This window comes from Anolis sagrei, chromosome 5 (genome assembly GCF_037176765.1).
Source record: "Anolis sagrei isolate rAnoSag1 chromosome 5, rAnoSag1.mat, whole genome shotgun sequence".
In the NCBI taxonomy this organism is placed as follows: domain Eukaryota; kingdom Metazoa; phylum Chordata; class Lepidosauria; order Squamata; family Dactyloidae; genus Anolis; species Anolis sagrei.
The window spans coordinates 160,497,593-160,515,772 of record NC_090025.1 but is presented as its reverse complement, the minus strand read 5'-3'; the positions used below and the strand labels follow the sequence as shown (position 1 = coordinate 160,515,772).

Below are 18,180 nucleotides of genomic sequence, written 5' to 3'. Positions count from 1 at the left end.
CCTCGTCAAGCATTTAGAACTGAGCCAAAACACAAAATTATGAAATACAACAAAGATAAAAGTCCTTCTTTTAGGAACAAAAAAAAAAAATCAAAGGCACAAGTATAGAACAGTGTATGCATGTGACTTTACTTAATCACAAGCTGAATATGAGTTAGCAGAAACACAAAAAAGGCAAACACAATTTGCATTAACAGCCTAAAGTCCAGATCACAACCAGTATTTGCATTCTGTTCTTCACAAACTTTGCTGTATCTGGAATATTGTGAGTTCTACATTTTAAGGGGTATATTGACAAAAAAAGTGTGTGCTCACGAATGGGTGGCCAGGATAGTGAGAAGTCAGGAAAACAATTTTTATGAAGAATGCTTGAATGAACTAGACAAGATGAAAAGAAGACATAGATGTGGCCTTCTAATATCTGAAAGGGTGTCATGCAAAAGGTGGGGTGGTTGTCTCTTGTTGGCCCAGAGATCTTGGCTAGAATCGAAGGGTAGAGACTGAATCAGGAGAACTTTCTTAACAGAAAGAGTTTTTATTTTTTTGGCAATGAATCAAATTGCCTAAGAAAGCGATGAGCTCTTCATTGCTGGAGGTATTTAAGCAGAGGCTGGATGGTCATCTGTCAGAGATGCTGTGGTCGCATCTTGCAGTGCACGTCTTGCACCAATTGGAAGTTTGACTAGGATCTCTTCCAGCTCCTATATTCAATGACTTTGGCAATTTCGTTATACACAAATCACTATTAGATAACACTCAAGGAACATGCTGGTTTACAGAACAAAATAATTAAAACCTTTTTTTAAAGTAAAGTCAAAATGTCTTAGGTCCCTGTTAGCTTTTGCTTCATTTGTGTTGTTTATTCATGGGCTATCTTTAACAGAGAATGGCAGATCTTAGTTATTTGTAAATCATCAAATCTTGGCTGACCTGTTGGCATCAAACCTATGAATTATCAATTGTATTGGGATTTACAATAATTCCAGTAGATAATCCCACTCCCAATGCCACTGAATTGCTGTGGCAGGTGTATGTATTTAAAAGTGTTGGGACAAATATACAGAATAAAAATAACTTAAATACATAATATCTCTTTTATTTCTTGTGGTTTCAGATTCCCTCCATTTATAAATACAAACTATAAAGTCAATTACAATTGCTTCTTCCTAATGAAGTTTGTAGGGGACGTCAATTTATAGGTGACTCTCAAAGAGGAAACACTGAGCTTTACTTTTCACCAACTTGCCATTTTTGGAAAACATCTGGTCATAAACATAATTCCTCTGCCTCACTTTTCATATTTTGCTTTCCATTACCATATTCTGTGCCATATAAAAAACAGCCCCATTTTCTTCAGTGATACAAGGTAACCAATTGTTTGTACATAGCTGTTGACTTTTTATTCAGTCTTTTCCCTAGTGTCTTTAGATGTACCAGGGGCAAGGAACACATAGACGTTTACAAAATGTGGAAGGTAGTAGTTTGGCTTAAATCCAGTGTGACACTGACATTGCAATGTAAACATGGTTTCTCCATATTACTTTCTTCTTCTCCCTTTCTCTTTGCAGATCTTCTCAATGGCTCTGGCTTCCCACCCCTCCAGAACAGGGTCCTGGGGAGATTGCCTTATATTCATCTCATGATATAGAGTTGATGGGTGCTGGTGGAATTAGTCCCTTGTTATGTGCCTTCAGTTCATTTCTAACTTATGGCAATCCTAAATAATTCTAATAGGTTTTATCATGTAGTTTTCTTAGCAGAATTTTACAAGGGCTTTGACTTGCCCCAAATCATTCAGCTGGTTTCCATGGCTGAGAAGGGATTCAAGCCCTGGTCTCCTCGATTAGTACCTTATCTGTGACATTCTAGAACAATGGTTCTCAACCTGTGGGTCCCCAGATATTTTGGCCTTCAACTCCAAGAAATCCTAACAGCTGGTAAACTGGCTGGGATTTCTGAGTTTTGTAGGCCAAAACACGTGGGGACTCACAAGTTGAGAACCAATGTTCTAGAACAAGGGGGGGGGGGGGAATTGATCAGCAGTAGAATGAGCAAGATATTAAACCACTAGCTTTAAAGTAAATTCGGCAAATTTAAGGAGCCCCTGGTGGTGCAATGGGTTAGATCCTTGTGCCAGAAGGACTGCTGACTGAAAGGTTGGCGGTTCAAATCCGGAGAGCGGAGTGAGCTCCCATCTGTCAGCTCCAGCTTCTCATGCAAGAACATAAGAGAATTCTCTCACACCAGAAGTGACTTGCAGTTTCTCAAGTCGCTCCTAACATGAAAAAGAAAGCAAATTTCTAGAAGATGTATCTGCTAACCACTGTTTATTACTGATAGTTAAATGGAATCCATAGGTCTGGGCAAACAAATAGGAAAGATATGCTTCTATATCTGGCTTGGGTAGCATTTGGTTCATCACTTTCAAGATGGGTTTCAATATATCCATGACCCTTTGTTAACAGCACTGCACTTTTCTTATGAACATGGATGTAGTAAAACACATCTCTCATACACTTTATACAGGATTTGAAGAAGCAGGGAACATTTTCTTGAAATAATTGGGTATTATGTAGAACTGTTCCTTCTGGGAGTGTTTTTAAGAGGCAACATACACTTCCTGAGTAAGACTGTGATTGGAAACAGTGCAATTATGAATTAGTCTGCTTAAAAGCAAACCCCATCGTTATTTCCTATTTAAGGGATAAGCAAATGCTATTAAAATTAAATAAAGTAAATGCTGATAAAATGAAATTAAAATAAAGAAAATCTGCTTGGAATCTAATTAAGTAAATACTATAGTAATTTGTGTTTCTGACTTTTTAACATATCTAATAACAGAAAATGAATTTTGGTTCAAGATACCATACTGCATTGCAGATATGCGTTTTGTTTATCATGCTGATTTGGACTGACTTTCTTTCTCACACACAAATGCTTGGTTGTTCTATAACTAATGGCAAGCAGAATATGCGTTTAAAACTCTAGCAAAGGAGCCATCAGGAAAGTAGATCTCTCTTAAGTATTCTAGTGCCATCCTTTGACCTGAGTGGAAAACCTTTTTTCTCTCAAGGGCTACAGTCACCCTGGAAAAATCTGGCAGGGGCTTCAGTGATAAGCAAAAGAGCCACCCTACCATCAGCCTCTCACATACATACCTCAAGCATACATATTTTCCATTCTTTCTTCTTTCCTCTTCCTAGCCTTCCTTCTTTCCTTCCTTCTTGTTTCTCTTTTCCTCAAAAAGCCATTTGGCCTTTTTTTAAATGCCTCTTGCTCCTAACTGTAGCTCCTTAAAAAGCTAAAAAGGCGTCAAGCTATAGAGCAGAGTCAAAATATGAGGTGGTTTCATAGGTTTTAAAAATGCCTATATGCTGTATAGAACCAGATGGAGATGGCCAATGTACCAGTTTTCCCAAACGTTCTAGAAAAAGAACCCAAGAAAGGATATTGCCTTTCAGTATAAGTAGTCTCTGCAACCCACCCAGAGGACTGTGGAGGAAAGCTCATCTTAAATCAATATTGTTACAATGATGTGCAAACTACACAAAAGGCAACCACAGAAAACTGGTTTTGTTCAAGGTTGGGAAGAAAAATACATTAAATTGCACAGATAAAACAAGGTTAAAATGAAGTTTATTAGGTTTTTTGTGGGTTTTTTTGTTTTGTTTTAGTTTTTTTATATAAAACTGTTTGTGAAACAGCTATTTTATTCCCATGGCAGAGTGACCCCTGAAAGATGCACTAACCCCTTCTTAAGGCCTTAACAAGAGAAAAGGTTTTCTTTTTTAAAAACTCAAATGTTTAAAAATTACACAATGTACAAACAAACAAACAAACAAAAAGTAACCATGTGGTGTAGGCTGCTATATTAACATTCTCCCTTCCTTCCTTTGGGAAACAAAATACAGAGAAGTGAAGGGTTAACTGGATTTTCCTTGTCAGCTTAACACACACTGATTATGTCAACATTCAGACTTTCTGTTGAATGCCCCTTTCTCCTAGGCAAGCCAACATCTTCCTCCAGACTGCCTTTTTTTAAAAGGCAGCAACTCCTTGGAATGATTTGGGAGTATTTATCAAGGCCAAGATTGGCCCCAACCCCCCACCTTTTGGTACAGACAGAGTCGTATATATAAGGTCAGAGTATCTGAATATGAAGCGAGTAGAAGCCACTCTTATTTCACAAGCCATATGACATAGGAGTTTTCCGATGCTTCTCGGGCTTTCTTTCTTAGTAAAAATAAATAGTGTTTCTTAAAAAGAAAAATCCCCTGTTCATACGTACACAAATACAAACATTCTGTCCCCTGCAACCATTCATTCCCACCTCCCCCCTGCAGATAATTTGCCAGCAACAATAACAAAAAAAAATCTGTATTCTTTGAAACCTTGGTTTCCTTTGTGGAAGCTGGAGTGAAGAGACAAGTTTGATTAAGCAAGCTCATTAACTCCATATCCTTTTCTGAAACAAGATGATTTGCAAAGGCCTTGTTTGAATTTTACTTATTATGAGCAACTTGGAACATACATTAGTCCTAAAAATTGAATTTAATGCATAAAAAGGGATAGCGCACCTTTCATTTAAAACAAGTCTATCAAGACTAAAAATAGAACTTTTAATATATATATCTATATATATATATTTTATCCCTCCCTCTTTAATTCCCCCCACCTTCTCTTCTTTACCCTCCCTTTCCCAAAGTCAATATGGAGATTGTGTCCATGAAAACAGCTGGTTCAGACTCCTTGATCATATTCTGTGATGTTTTCGGTCGGTTGTGATGAAAGAGTTGATGAAGGAAGTGCTGGCATTGGCAGGCACATCAAGAGAGGGGCATGACTGCACAGTGGGAAAAAATCCATTGAATCTTGAATGTCCACCGCTTTCTTATCTCAACAGTCTAACCTATAAAGGGGAAAAATGTAGATAGGTGCTAAAATTTTCTGTGTCAAAATTAACACCATGGCTGAAAGGAAACATTTAGTAGCAATTCTTTTAAGAGCTCTTAAACCTAACAGAACTTTTTTATGAAAGTCAATGATCATTATTGTTCTGCAGACAATAATCTTGTTTTCTAAGGTCATCAAAAAGTCATCATGCAATGACTACATGATAGCTATATAGAGCAATGGCTTTTTCTTTTCTGTCTGTGTTTACATATCAGAATGCTCTTCATTTATTGCTGAGAAACCAAAGCTGTTTCTCAGCACTGTGCTGGAAGATACAATAAGGCACTACAAGGAGGGGGCTCTGTTTTAGCCTGAAAACATTTTTCCAATTCTATGAAGAATTTTACAATTACTTAAAAACAATTAGTAACTACAGAAATTTATTTCAACATAGGCAACAGGAAAATATATATCTTATTTATTTACAGCATTTATATACCGCCTTTCTCACCCCTGGGGGGACTCAATGGTTCATATGAATCTGTGCTATATTCAGACAGTGTTCTTAGTTTTGCTGAAGTTTGGATTATAAGTTTTGAGATCTAATAACCAAATTTTGCAACCATTGGTATGTTTTATGGAAAAGAGACAGATATTAGTGGTTTACTTATGCATAATTGGAAAATCTCTTTAAAAGATTGTGTAATTGTGTTTACATATCAAACAGTATCCTAGAAAGTCAAGTTAGTTTTTTAATGGAAATTGATTCTGCATGTCTACTTGCTTCTTGCTTTGGAGCCTACTTATTCTGGCTATCAGTCATCTACTCCTACAACCCTTCCAGACTGTAAGCCAATTCTGTAGATGAGACTTTGACCTACTCATCAACCACGTATGTTTCTTGATTTTGACGACCTTAAGATAGCTTTTAAAATTAAATACTTCAACTGGAGATACCCCTTTCCATTCAACACTGCAAAATATTGTTTTCCATCTATCTGTCTATTCAGTTGTAAATAATTTGTTTTTTTCCACAGGAGTGACAATTATTTGGAGCGAAGACAGAAACACAGAGAGACAGAGGAAGAGACAAAGAGAAAGAGATGGGAATTTTCATAGTTGGTTGAAAATCTGTGATGACACCAAATCATACCTAAGATGTTGAGACACCTCCCCAGGCAGGATGTATTAGCTGAGGAAAGGTAAGAAGGGTGACAAAAATCCCTTCTTAACTTAACTTTCTATAACATCAATATAGTAGACTTTCAGTAAACTGGCACCCATGAGGTTTGGTAGATGCTGGTTACTTAAGTTATTAAAAATATGAATACTATATCTCATAAAATACTATATTGACTTGATATTAATACTGAAACACAGTATATAAAAGCAAATAAAGATCAATAATATCGAACGTTACACAATTTTACAGTTCTGCTGTATTATAAAAACAGCTTTTCAAAATATTTAAAGTAGTATTTGATTTTTTGCTGGTTGCTTTTAACTGAAGTATACTGCACATCAGTGCTTTTTATAAAAGAAATCAGCACTGAAAATATAACTTCCACCATTGAAATAAACACAGGATAAAAACATGGTTCACAATGCTGCCATTTCCTTCATGTAACATAGGAGCAACAAAACCCCTGCTCTAGGGAGAATACAGATAAAGCAGCATTTGTTGTGCTTTTGATGCTTAAACCTCCCTCAACTCACCTGTGCTTGCTTTTTTCCCATTCCCAGGACACACTTCCCCCCTCACCCCCGCTCGGACTGCTCTGTGCTGAGGCTGCCTTTCACCATCTTGTTCTGCAAGGAGGGAAGAGAGCAAGGAAGGAGGGGCTGATGTTCATTAGGCCAATGAGGTTAATGAAAGGGAATGAGAGGATAAAGAAAAGTAGAAGGAAGGAGATAAAAAGAGGAATTATGGAAGATGACAGAGAAAGGAGTGTCAGTAGTAGAAGCAAACAGGCAAGTTTCTGCAAGACAGCACAGGTAGTTTTGTGAAGTAAGAAATATACAGAATTCAGGAAGAAACTAGAGCTGAACATCATGCATAATCACAAAATTTTCACACTGAGCATAACAAAGCATTAAAATGACCTTATGGGTTTTTTAACCCTTGTTTTTTTAGTGTTCTGAAAAGACACTAAAAAAGTTTGAAATGTCAAGCTATTTTTATTTTGTGATGGTCTCAACTGAATATAGCTAGTATTCAAACATACATGGGTGTTATCTTTGAAATAAATGTTTAAGAAGTATAGCTGAACTACATTTCCATAACTTCTGGAACAAGCAACTTTTCAACACTTAAGACCATTATTAGAGAATAAGACATGCCTTTTCCTATTGGAAAGAAAACCCAGACAAATGCAAAAATGATCAAATATTGATACTGGGCACAAAAATCAATAGCTTAAGAATGTCAACTTTACTTTTATTTTTGTTAAACTATCCCTCTTGTCTGTTAAAACTGGCTTGAAAGTTTATACATAGGTACTATTTGATAAAATCTTCAACACCAGAAAGAAGCTCTGCAGGATTACAAGTAATTAATGGACAGAGCTTGAGTAGCTTCCTTTCACCAATTTATCCTTAGCAGACAAAGAATAAATAATACAAAGCAAGCAAATAATATATGTGTTTTCCTGATGCATGAAATTTATATGTACAAACTTGATTTTTATGGCACATGTTTGCTTTTTAGAGTTCAAAGTATATACAATCTTACTGGTGAATTTTAAAATGAGGAAATTGGATTTTTATTCAAGTAGTGGTTTCTTTATCCATTTAATCAGTATCACAAAGAAGCAAATGAAACAGATTCACAGATATTCTTTCTAATTTATTGCTATAAAGTGCATTTTTTTTCTCTAAAGATGAACAGCTAGATCAGAAAATTAACTTATGATTATGATATTTTTGTATGTATGTGTGAAAATGAAAAGGCTTTTCCCTTCTTACATTATATTGTGGTTTTTAACTATCTTCTGCCACCTTGTGGTTCAAATATCAAAAGACAGTATGTATGTGTGAAAAGGCTTTTCCCTGCCAAAATCAATGTTTAAAGCTGAATATTTTCTTCTGAATTCTGCTAAACTTTGTTCTGCAAAAATCTTATTATAAAATAATCAATTCTGTGTATTTTATGGGACATTTAGTTTGAAGGGTCAAGTTCAAACCAAATGATCCTGGAGGTAAATCTATCTGGTTTTATCTGAGATTTGGCTGCTTTCTAAAGTCTTAATGTCATATGATCTCTGTGTTAGAAGTGACCTGCATTTGTAGCACTGCCATTGAATGAAACTGAACTTTTCTCTGACAAAGGTTTCTGCTCAGAGAATATTATAGGTTTCATTCACGTAATAGGTCTTTGTCCTTCAAAACACTCCAAACATCTTGTTCTCTACTACTTCCCTGAACTTATCTCTGCATCTCAGAACACTTAATTTAACAAGTTAAATAATCATGCTTTTATGATTATTCAGAGATACTGAAAATGACATTGTGTGTGTGTGTATGATTCATAGTGTAACTTGTGGGTCCCCAGGTGTTTTGGCTTACAACTCCCAGAAATCCCAGCCATTTTACCAGCTGTTAGGATTTTTGGGAGTTGAAGCCAAAACATCTGGGGACCCACAGGTTGAGAACCACTGGTGTTATTTATGTCTTACAGTAAAATCAATTTTGCCCCACTTTAGATTGCATAGCTTACTGCAAAAACCGATGCTTTTTGTCCAGAAATGGAGCTGGCTAACTGCATTCAGCACATAATTATTGCTCATCTGCAGAAACACACACTTATCTACTAAGATGAGCCTTCTAATCAGTTCACCATCATTCATATATTTATCTGTCTGAGATTACTTTCAAACGAATTTTAACATTCTATTTACTACACTTTGAAGTTTTAGTACCAAGTATTTTTCTTTAGAATACTACAGCCAAAGGAAAATACTCAGTACAAAGGTTTTGAAATGTAGACTTCAAAAGTGAGCAGTTATAATGCATTTTTATTCCCCCCCCCCCTCCTTTATAACTTTTTAAAAGGGTGATATGTAGACACTCATGCTTTCTGATCGGAAAACAGTACTATCCAGAGAAACACACACATATACAGAAATTTCACATAATGAAGAAACAGCCTGAGAGAACATATATTTAGAAAGTATCTAGAAATAAATTGTCTAAAAATAAAGAATTGTGAATCCAGAAAGGGGCAGTGCCAAATTTGTAGCATTTCAAATTACCTTGTGCTTGGGGCACCTCACTGAGAAATTCTCTTCATTTAGTAAACAATCTGAAAGAGAAAAATAAGCAGAATAGAAAACTGCTTTGACAGAAAATGGAAACCACCAGATCTACAACCTTTTGGTCTATCCCCTCCAATCAAAACTTCATAAGCTCTTTTAATACCGCTATCTCATGCCCAAAGACTGGATAATAAAATACATTTCAGACATTTTCATCTACTTGCCTTTTAGTTCAAACTGTACATATTTGCTTTTACTGTGCTTTATATTATTTCAGTAGACTTTTAAAGGAGGAAGTGAATTTGACAAGATGGTATAACCTGGTCCTCCTACCGGTGCAATATGTTGGAAAAGTTTTAATAGCATTAAACTAACAAAAGTGAAATCTTAGCCACTCTTTGAATTTTGCTCAGCACCCTTTGCCACATGGCAACGTGATTATTCCACATTGAGCCTTCTAAACCAGATAAGATTTTTTTTGCATAAGGAACAAAAAATTCAGGTTAATGAACAAAGGGCCTGTCTAAATGGGCATTACAACTCGGACTCCTGCTACCTCACAACATTTCTCAATTTCTAGCAAGTATTGCAGATAAACACAGGTTAATCCAGTTAAGCCCCATGTTATTAAATGGGAGGGGATGCTCGAGAGTTTGCTTGAAACTCTATAGTAACCCCGAAGCTACAGGGCACTGTGCGTAGCAGGATCACCACCGCTATCTCCTTTCCGCTGTACTAATCAGTGCAGAGGAAAGGGGACAGCCCATGCCTATGTTGCTGTTGTCGCAGCTCCCAGTTGGCTGCAAAGCTCCATGTAACCTCCTAGCTGTTGAAGGTACCCGGTGCTGACATCAGCAGAGGCACCCGTACAAGCAGGAAGAATCTGATTAATTATTATTAATATTCTGCAAATATTAATGATGCTGATTCTTCTGCCTGCGGTCCAAGTGCATGTTGTATGTGTGTCCTGATCCTGTAGTAGCAGAATTCTCTCTCTCTACTTGAACTATAGCTTGCCAACAAATTTGCAAAATGCTTATAAGCCAATAAAAACAGTGTAAAAAGTAGAAGACACAAAGCATACTGCCACAGAAGATAACTGAAAGAAAGAACTAGAAAGAACTAGCAGCTAGCTTCAATAACAATTCTCACAGACTCCAATCCTATTAACTAGATCAAAAATGCAATGATATAGATCTGAAGAAATTTCATCTCTTGCACCCCAAATGGCTGATATGACAACATATATTTATATTAAGGATGTTATTAATAAGTATATTGTAATTCAAATGTGAGTTTCACATAGACAGAACCAACATAAATCATGTTTCTCAGTTCTGTTTTTAGTGGAGTATGGTAAAATCTGTAATTTGAGGATGGGGAGAGAGCCAATGGTTATTGGAGATCGGCTCTCAAAATGTTGTTGAAAACTGTTTTTCTTGGCTAGTATTTGCAAGTGCGAGTCATGAACATCAACCTCTTCTTACCTCCCTGTAAGGAAAGGATAGAGGGGAAGCAAAGCTAGCTGCTTTCAGAAAGCGTACAATGTTCTGCTTTTACAGGTATGATTCCACTCTGTCTCTCTTATAAAATGTTCTGTAAACAGTAAGTGAAAAGTTCCTTTAAGATTACTGGCTGGTTCTTACCTGCATCAATGGCACATGGATAATGATATCGGAAGGAGCAGCCTTTGTTGTAGCAGCCTAAGGTGGCTCCTGGCTCCTGGCAATGAGAACATTTCTGAAAGTAATGGAAAGACAGATTGGTTTACACTCAAAGTTTAATGTTTTCTTCAACCTCCATTTCATACAATTTCATCACTATGGCTCTAGTTGATCAACATCAATAAAGCATCCCTAATAATTTCATATACTCTGTGTTTACTCGAGTCTAATGCACCATCTAATCTAATGAACTCTGAAACAAAAAAAAAGTTTTTGCTGATGAATGTAATGCACAGCAGCAAAACATTTACTCTTTGTAATTTGGCCCAAACAGGTGCACATTAGAGTGGTTGCATGCTTATAATTCCTCCTTTAAAAACAAAAGTGTGAGAATACCAAAGTTTCCAGCAATGCACGCCAAGGAAAACTTTGGGATACATCTATGCTGTAGAATTAATCCACTTTAACTGCCCTGGCTCGATACTATTGGGTCATGGGAGCTGCAAAAGAATGCTGATGCCTCATCAAACTACAAATCCCAGCATTGCAAAGCATTGAGCTATGCCAATTAAATTAGAGATGACATCCCTCAAATAGGAGCTCCATGTGCTCCTGAAGTAGTTTCCCCTTTTCTTTGGCTCAGCACTAAGATTACCATATTACGCAACTCTAATGTGCACCTTAATTTTGGGAAGGTAATTTAGCCCAAAAAAAGGTGAACATTAAATTTAAGTAAATATGGCACTTGAACTACAATAAGAGCCAACTCTGCAAAGGAAGATGAGCCTGTCTGAATGTTGGCATCTTCTGAGGATTTTTCTTGATGCCCCACACTTCAGAGGTAAGACTGGCTGCAAAGGGTTTTTTCATTTCTAACCAGGAAGGCTTGCAAATGTATTGCATAATGAACATTTTTAGTCAACTTATTTATTAAAATGTCTCTCATGCATTCATTTAAAAATTATTTTAAACACTGTAAGTCATTCCATTTATTTTCACTAACCCATGTGTGGAGAAATAAATACTATAATTAATAATTAACACTACATGGATTTTTTTCACTCTCACCTATCAATGAAACTTTGGCTTTGGCTTACTAAAGAAGCAAAAAAAAAAAAAAAAAGACAAAGACTACAGCAAGAAAAGGCAAGGGGTTCTAGACTCCCTCCTGTTGTGAGGATTTTTCTTTTCTCTTGGCAGTGTGAATCAACTTCCTCTATAAATTAAACCAAAGCAGGCTCTAACATGCCACTTCTTTTTGGTCTTGGATTGCACTTTTACCACCCCTAATTCATATAAATTCCTTCAACTGCCTTTTCTCACTGCTGGTTAGCTTTTTAAAACCAAAACTTAAGAATGCCAAAACAAAATAAGGATAAAGAAAGAATGCAAAGCTGAGGGATTGGATGCATCATTTCAGAAAGCATAGCGAGGGTTCAAAACTTTTCTGTTTAAAAAATCCGCTGCAGATAAAGAGAACTGCACAGAAAGTAAAGAGCTATACCAGAACCTTTTTTATGTAGATGCACTAGCCTTTCTTTTTTTCCATATGGGAGAATAAGCCATGTAATATTTAAAGACAACAGCACAGAAGTAGCAGGTGAAACAAAGAAAATCAAGTTGAGTTGTTGTAGATTTTTCAGGCTATATGGCCATGTTCTAGAAGCATTCTCTCCTGACGCTTCACCTGCATCTATGGCACAGGAAAAGGGGATGCCTCATACTGTGACATCACTGCTCCTAGCCAGCCACAGAACGCCATCTGAGCACCTGGTCACCATAGTCACATTTGTGATGTCATAATGGGGTATCCATGTAAACGACAAGAAGGGAAGACTGACCACCATATCCCATAATTATTACATGGCCAAATAACAATAAAAACACAACGAAATGAAGGAATATTTAAAAGAGATGAAAAGGTGGCAGATTCATTCAAAGAAAAAACATCTGAAGCTGAATCTCCAATTTTAGAAACTGAAGAAGTGGCACTAAGAGCACTTGCCCAGCATCAAACCAGAAACAGACGGAATACCAACAGAGCTGCCTCAAGCTACAAAGAAATAATCCACTCTAGATTTAATTAAAACCTGCCTACAAATATGGAAAACAAAACAATGACCCATAGATTGAAAATGCTTAATAATGTGTTTTATATTTTGTGTGTGTGTGTGTGTGTGTGTGTGTGTGTAGAGAGAGAGAGCGAGAGAGTGCGTTGTCATGTGTAGATTAATATAGTACTAGTTGGAAAGTAGATTACTAAATGTATAACTTTATAATGTGTTTGCTCAATTTATTATTGTTGTAGTATGTATGGCCTTTCCTTTCTATCAATAAAAATTAATAGCAAAAGAGAAGGAGAAAAAAATAAAAGAAAATGCCCAATAGATATTCCAATCCTCCCAAAGAGTAGCAGTAAACAGAAGATTGCAGTAACCACAGGACCAGTGCATTAATATCCCATATAGTTCACTTTGAAAGATAATGCTGGGAAGATCATAATAACTAGATGGTATTGGAGCTATTGATATTGAACTGGAATTTATTCTTTGTCTTCTAACATTGCAATCGTTTCATCTAGGAAGATTCCCCAGAAAATTTACAGAAGCCGTAAAATGATTTCATGAGACTGAAAGAAGGTCTGAAAGAATTTCAACAAGTTTTGAAGTAAGTGGCTGAGGTGTAATACAAAGCAAAGACAAAGTGCTATGAAAAGTCCCAACTGAAATCATAAGTAAAAAGAATCGAAAAGATCGGATTCTTTGATTCTGTACCCTTGTTTTGGAAGATAAGGAAATGTACACAAAAACTGAAATCCAATCAGAGTGAATGTATGAAATGTTGAGAAAAAAATACACATTGTGATGAAATTAAGATGACTATGCATGTCTTGTTATAAGAAAATTGTGCTGGGGGGGCTGTTGAGGAGGGGAATAGAGAAAGAGGAATTTTTAAGTTTATAAGAGTTTAAGTTAAGTTTCTCAGGTTCGAGAAAGGCAGGATAGAAATATCATAAATAAATAAATGATGAAGCCAAAACGTTAACTATAGGAGGAATAAATTGGAGAGTATGTGGTATATGGTTATGAACTCAGGCTGCAACATATTGATGTTATATTGATGTTATTTTTTAATGAATATATATAAGATTAAACACCCTGATGGAGGATAAGGATATCAATAGTTAGTAGTCACGATGCCTATACATTTGCTCCAATATACTTGTTGCTAGCAGGCAAATGGGAGGCACTGTTACACTCATGTCTTGCTAATGCATTTTTAAAATTTCAGTTGGTCTCAATGGAAAGAAAATGGAGGACTAGTTGGACCTTTGTTCTGATGTAACAGAGATCATTCAGATAACTGAGAATTTTAGACAGCCACCTAAGATTTCTGACCCTGGAGCTCTGGAAATAGAAATGGGACACTTTTAAAAGTGTTTACCAAGACAAGCGTTCTGCAAACATTAGCTTGATTCACGAACTACTTTCACCTTGTGCCCAGCATCAAACTCTTCTCCTCCCTTGTCTTCCAGGAAAACAAAGCCCTCTTCTACAATGCCATATAAAATCCAAGCTATCTGCTTTGTACTGGGATATATGGCAGTGTAGACATATAATCCAGTTCAAAGCAGATATGCGGATTTTATGATTTGATTAAATGGCAGTGTAGATGGCGCCAAAGACTTGAGGCAGAGGCACAGATGAGGCTCTCACTTGTATTGCGAGATGAAAATAACAATATGAGGATCACCTTATTTTTTACATTCTCTATACTGTGCCATAGGAGAGAATTCAAGGAGAGAGAAACCTTAAAAATAAACTTGTGTAGGACCGGCATCTAAAAACGAAGAAGTATGTAATGATTTCAAATATTTTCTCCAGTTTTGTAGACTTTTACACAGCATGTACTAAAGTATTTTCAGAATTACAAATGAAAATATTTGAAAACTCTAAAAGCCAGCCCTAATCTTTTGGTATTAGCTCCTGAAAGAATATTTCCCATTCCTAAACACCAGCATCGTATTTCTTTTTAGTTATATTTTCATCTCAACTTTCCTCTAAATAACACAGTATGGATATACTGCTACTTTCTATACCCCATTTTATCTTAGCAGTCCTGTGAAACTTGTTAAACTGACAGACAGTGAGTGCATTCATTGACCTTGCAAAGGCATTTGACACAGTGCATCACAGTGCTCTCTGGAACATCCTCCTGAAAATCAGATGCCCTAACAAAACTGTGAACATCCAGTGGCTCCATCACGACGACAACAGTCTTGGATAGGAATGGTTCCCAAAGTGACCCATTAAAGGTGGAATCAGGTGTTATTGCTCCAACCTTATTCTCCATCTTCATCGCTATGATATTGCACCTTGTTGGTGGGAAGCTATCCACTAACATGGAAATCATCTATAGGACATATGGCAAGCTATTTAACCTTAGCAGATTGAAAATCAAAACCAAGGTCACAACAACATCTGTTGTAGAACTCCAATATGCTGGTGATAATGTAGTCTGTGCTCATTCAGAAGATCTACAAGTCACTTGAAGCACCTTTGCAGAAAGATAGAAAAAGCCTTTCACTGAATATAGAGAAAACCAAAGTGCTCTTTTAGCAGGCACCAGTCAATCCCTCTGCAATGCCAGAAATACAGCTTAATGGTGTAACATTAGAAAATGTTGACCACTTCAGCTACCTTGGCAGTCAACACTTCACAAAAGTCAACACCGGCAATGAAATACAACACCTTCTCAGCTCTGTGAGTGCAGCCATTTTCCGAATGAGGCAGAGAGTGTTTGAGGATCAGGACATTAGTAGGAATACCAAGATGCTTGTTTAGTGTCCTCCTAACCCTGATATACCCCCGCAAAACAGACATCATACTCAACTTCTGGAACTATTCCATCAGCGTTCCCTCCGAAAAATCCTGCAAATCTCTTGAAAGACAGGCAGACAAATGTCAGCATTCTGGAAGAAGCAAAGACCACCAGCACTGAAGCAATGATCCTTCGGCATCAACTTTGTCCAAGCCACACTTATACGAATGTCTGATCACAGTCTCCCAGACCAGTGTTACTATATGCTCAACTCAAGAATGGAAAATGGAATGTTGGAGGACAGGAAACGAGATTTAAAGATGGGCTTAAAGCTAATCTTAAAAACTGTGGCATAGACACCGAGAACTGGGAAGCCCTGGCCCTTGGCGTTCTAACTGGAGGCCAACTGTTAGAAAACAGTGCTGTGAAATTTGAAGAGGCACGAATGAAGAGCGAAAGGGAGAAACATATCAGGAGGAAGTTGTGCCAAGCCAATCCTGACCAGGACCGCCTTCCATCTGGAAAGCGATGTGCTCACTGTGAAAGAATATGCAGATAAGAGTATAGGTCTCTAGAGTCACCTATAGACCCACTACCAAGACCCTACACTTGGAAGGCAAGCATATTTTTGATTGAAACTGAATCCAGACAAGACAGAGGTGCTCCTGGTCAGTCGTAAGGCAGAATAGGGTATAGGGTTAAAGCCTGTGCTGAATGGGGTTATACCCCCCTGAAGACACAGACTCACAGCATGGGAGTTCTCCTGGATTCAGCGCTGAGCCTGGAACCCCAGGTTTCAGCAGTGGCCAGGGGACCTTTTGCACAATTAAAACTTGTGCACCAGTTGGCCCATACCTTGGGAAGTCAGACTGGGCCACGGTAATCTACGCTCAGTTGCATCCAGAATAGACTACTGCAACACGCTCTACGTGGGGTTGCCTTTGAAGACTGTTTGGTAGCTTCAAGTGGTCCAACAGGCAGCAGCCAGATTTCTCACCAGAGCAAGGTACAGGGAGCGCACAACCCCCGTTACACCTGCTCCACTGGCTGCCAGTCTGCTACTGAGCACAATTCAAAGTGCTATCTTTATAATAATAATAATAATAATAATAATAATAACAATAATCCTTTATTTATACCCTGCTACCATCTCTCGAAGGACCTGGTGCGGCTTACAAGAGGCCGAGCCCAAATACATCAGTAAAAACAGCAGCAACAGCAATACAGGCAATGCATAAACTCATAAACAAAGCAATAAACAGTAACAATAAGACCACAACACATTAAAAACCTATGGCAGGGCCAAATGTAATAATTAAAATTTTAAAAAATGCTGGGCATGACAAGGTGACTAAAGCCCTAAATGGTTCCAGCTCAGCTTATCTGTCTGAACATATCTCCCTCTAAGAATCATCTCGGAGATTAATATAATCTGCGGAGGCCCTGCTCTTGGTCCTACCTCCTTCGCAGGCACGATGGGTGGGGATGAGAAACAGGGCCTTCTCAGTGGTGGCCCCTTGTCTAGGGAACTCCCTCCCCAGTGAGATCAGATCAGCCCCTTTTCTCCTGAACTTCAGGAAAAAACTTAAGACGGGGCTTTGGGATCAAGCTTTTGACAAGTAATTGGAGCAGTGCAATAAGTGACTATGAAACAATGTGATTGACAAATGGAACGGACCTGGATTATGTTTTGGTTGGTGTGATTTTAATTGTTGATTTTAATAATTCTGGTTTTGTTTGTTTGTTTTTAATTGTAATCGTTTTTTGATATATGTGTGTGTGTGGCATCAAATTGCTGCCTGTTGTAAGGCCGCCTTGAGTCCCCTTTGGCGTAAGAAAGGCGGGATATAAATATGGTAAATAAATAAATAAAAATAAATATTGGACATGAGGGATCACCGATGATGATGAGTGGGTGCATTTATACTGCATGCTTGATGCAGTTTGACACCACTTTAAATGTCATGACTCAATGCTCAGGAAGCACATGAGTTGTAGCTTTCCAAGATCTTTAGTCTCTTCTGTCAGACAAAACTACTAATCCCAGTGACAGGTCATAAGTCACCAGTGAAGTTAACAGTTCAGCTGGGATTAACATGCTCAGACATAAGGACTTTTAACATGTTCTATAAGCATGAGACAAATTATTCAGGCTCTTACGTTATCCCCATAAATTCAGCTCCATTTTATTAAACCTTTTTGAAATACAAGAACATTCTTAGCTGTTCCAAAATAACATACAACTTATGTAACAAATCAGATGAAATCCTAATATGAATCTCTCATATTGTTCAATATTGAGAGATTCTCTCAGAAAGATGGAGTAGCTATGGGGAGCCCTCTCAGCCCGGTCATAGCTAATTTCTACATGGAACACTTTGAAAAACAAGCCCTGGAAACAGCAACAAAAAAGCCCACTATATGGTTCAGATATGTGGATGACACTTTCACCATTTGGAGCCATGGAGAAGAAGAACTAAAAAGGTTCCTGGACCATCTTAACAGCATCCACCCAAACGTCCAATTCACCATGGAAAAAGAAAATGAAG

At 37.4% G+C, this 18,180-nt stretch overlaps 1 protein-coding gene across 8 annotated transcripts in view; it reads right to left on the bottom strand.

Moving 5' to 3' along the window:
* Positions 1-531: 531 nt before the first annotated feature.
* TCF20 (transcription factor 20) overlaps positions 532-18,180 on the bottom strand; it is a 213,710-nt gene continuing 196,061 nt past the window's right edge. For 6 of the 8 annotated variants that reach the window (XM_060777154.2, XM_060777157.2, XM_060777159.2 and 3 more), the window contains 4 exons: positions 10,793-10,886; positions 9,144-9,193; positions 6,610-6,735; positions 532-4,909 (listed from right to left, as the gene is read on the bottom strand). In XM_060777154.2, the coding sequence (XP_060633137.2) occupies positions 6,652-6,735; positions 9,144-9,193; positions 10,793-10,886 (228 nt within the window). In that variant the 3' untranslated portion in view covers positions 532-4,909; positions 6,610-6,651. The remainder of the gene's footprint in view (positions 4,910-6,609; positions 6,736-9,143; positions 9,194-10,792; positions 10,887-18,180) is intronic. The other 2 variants (XM_067469158.1, XM_067469159.1) reach the window with 2 other exon arrangements.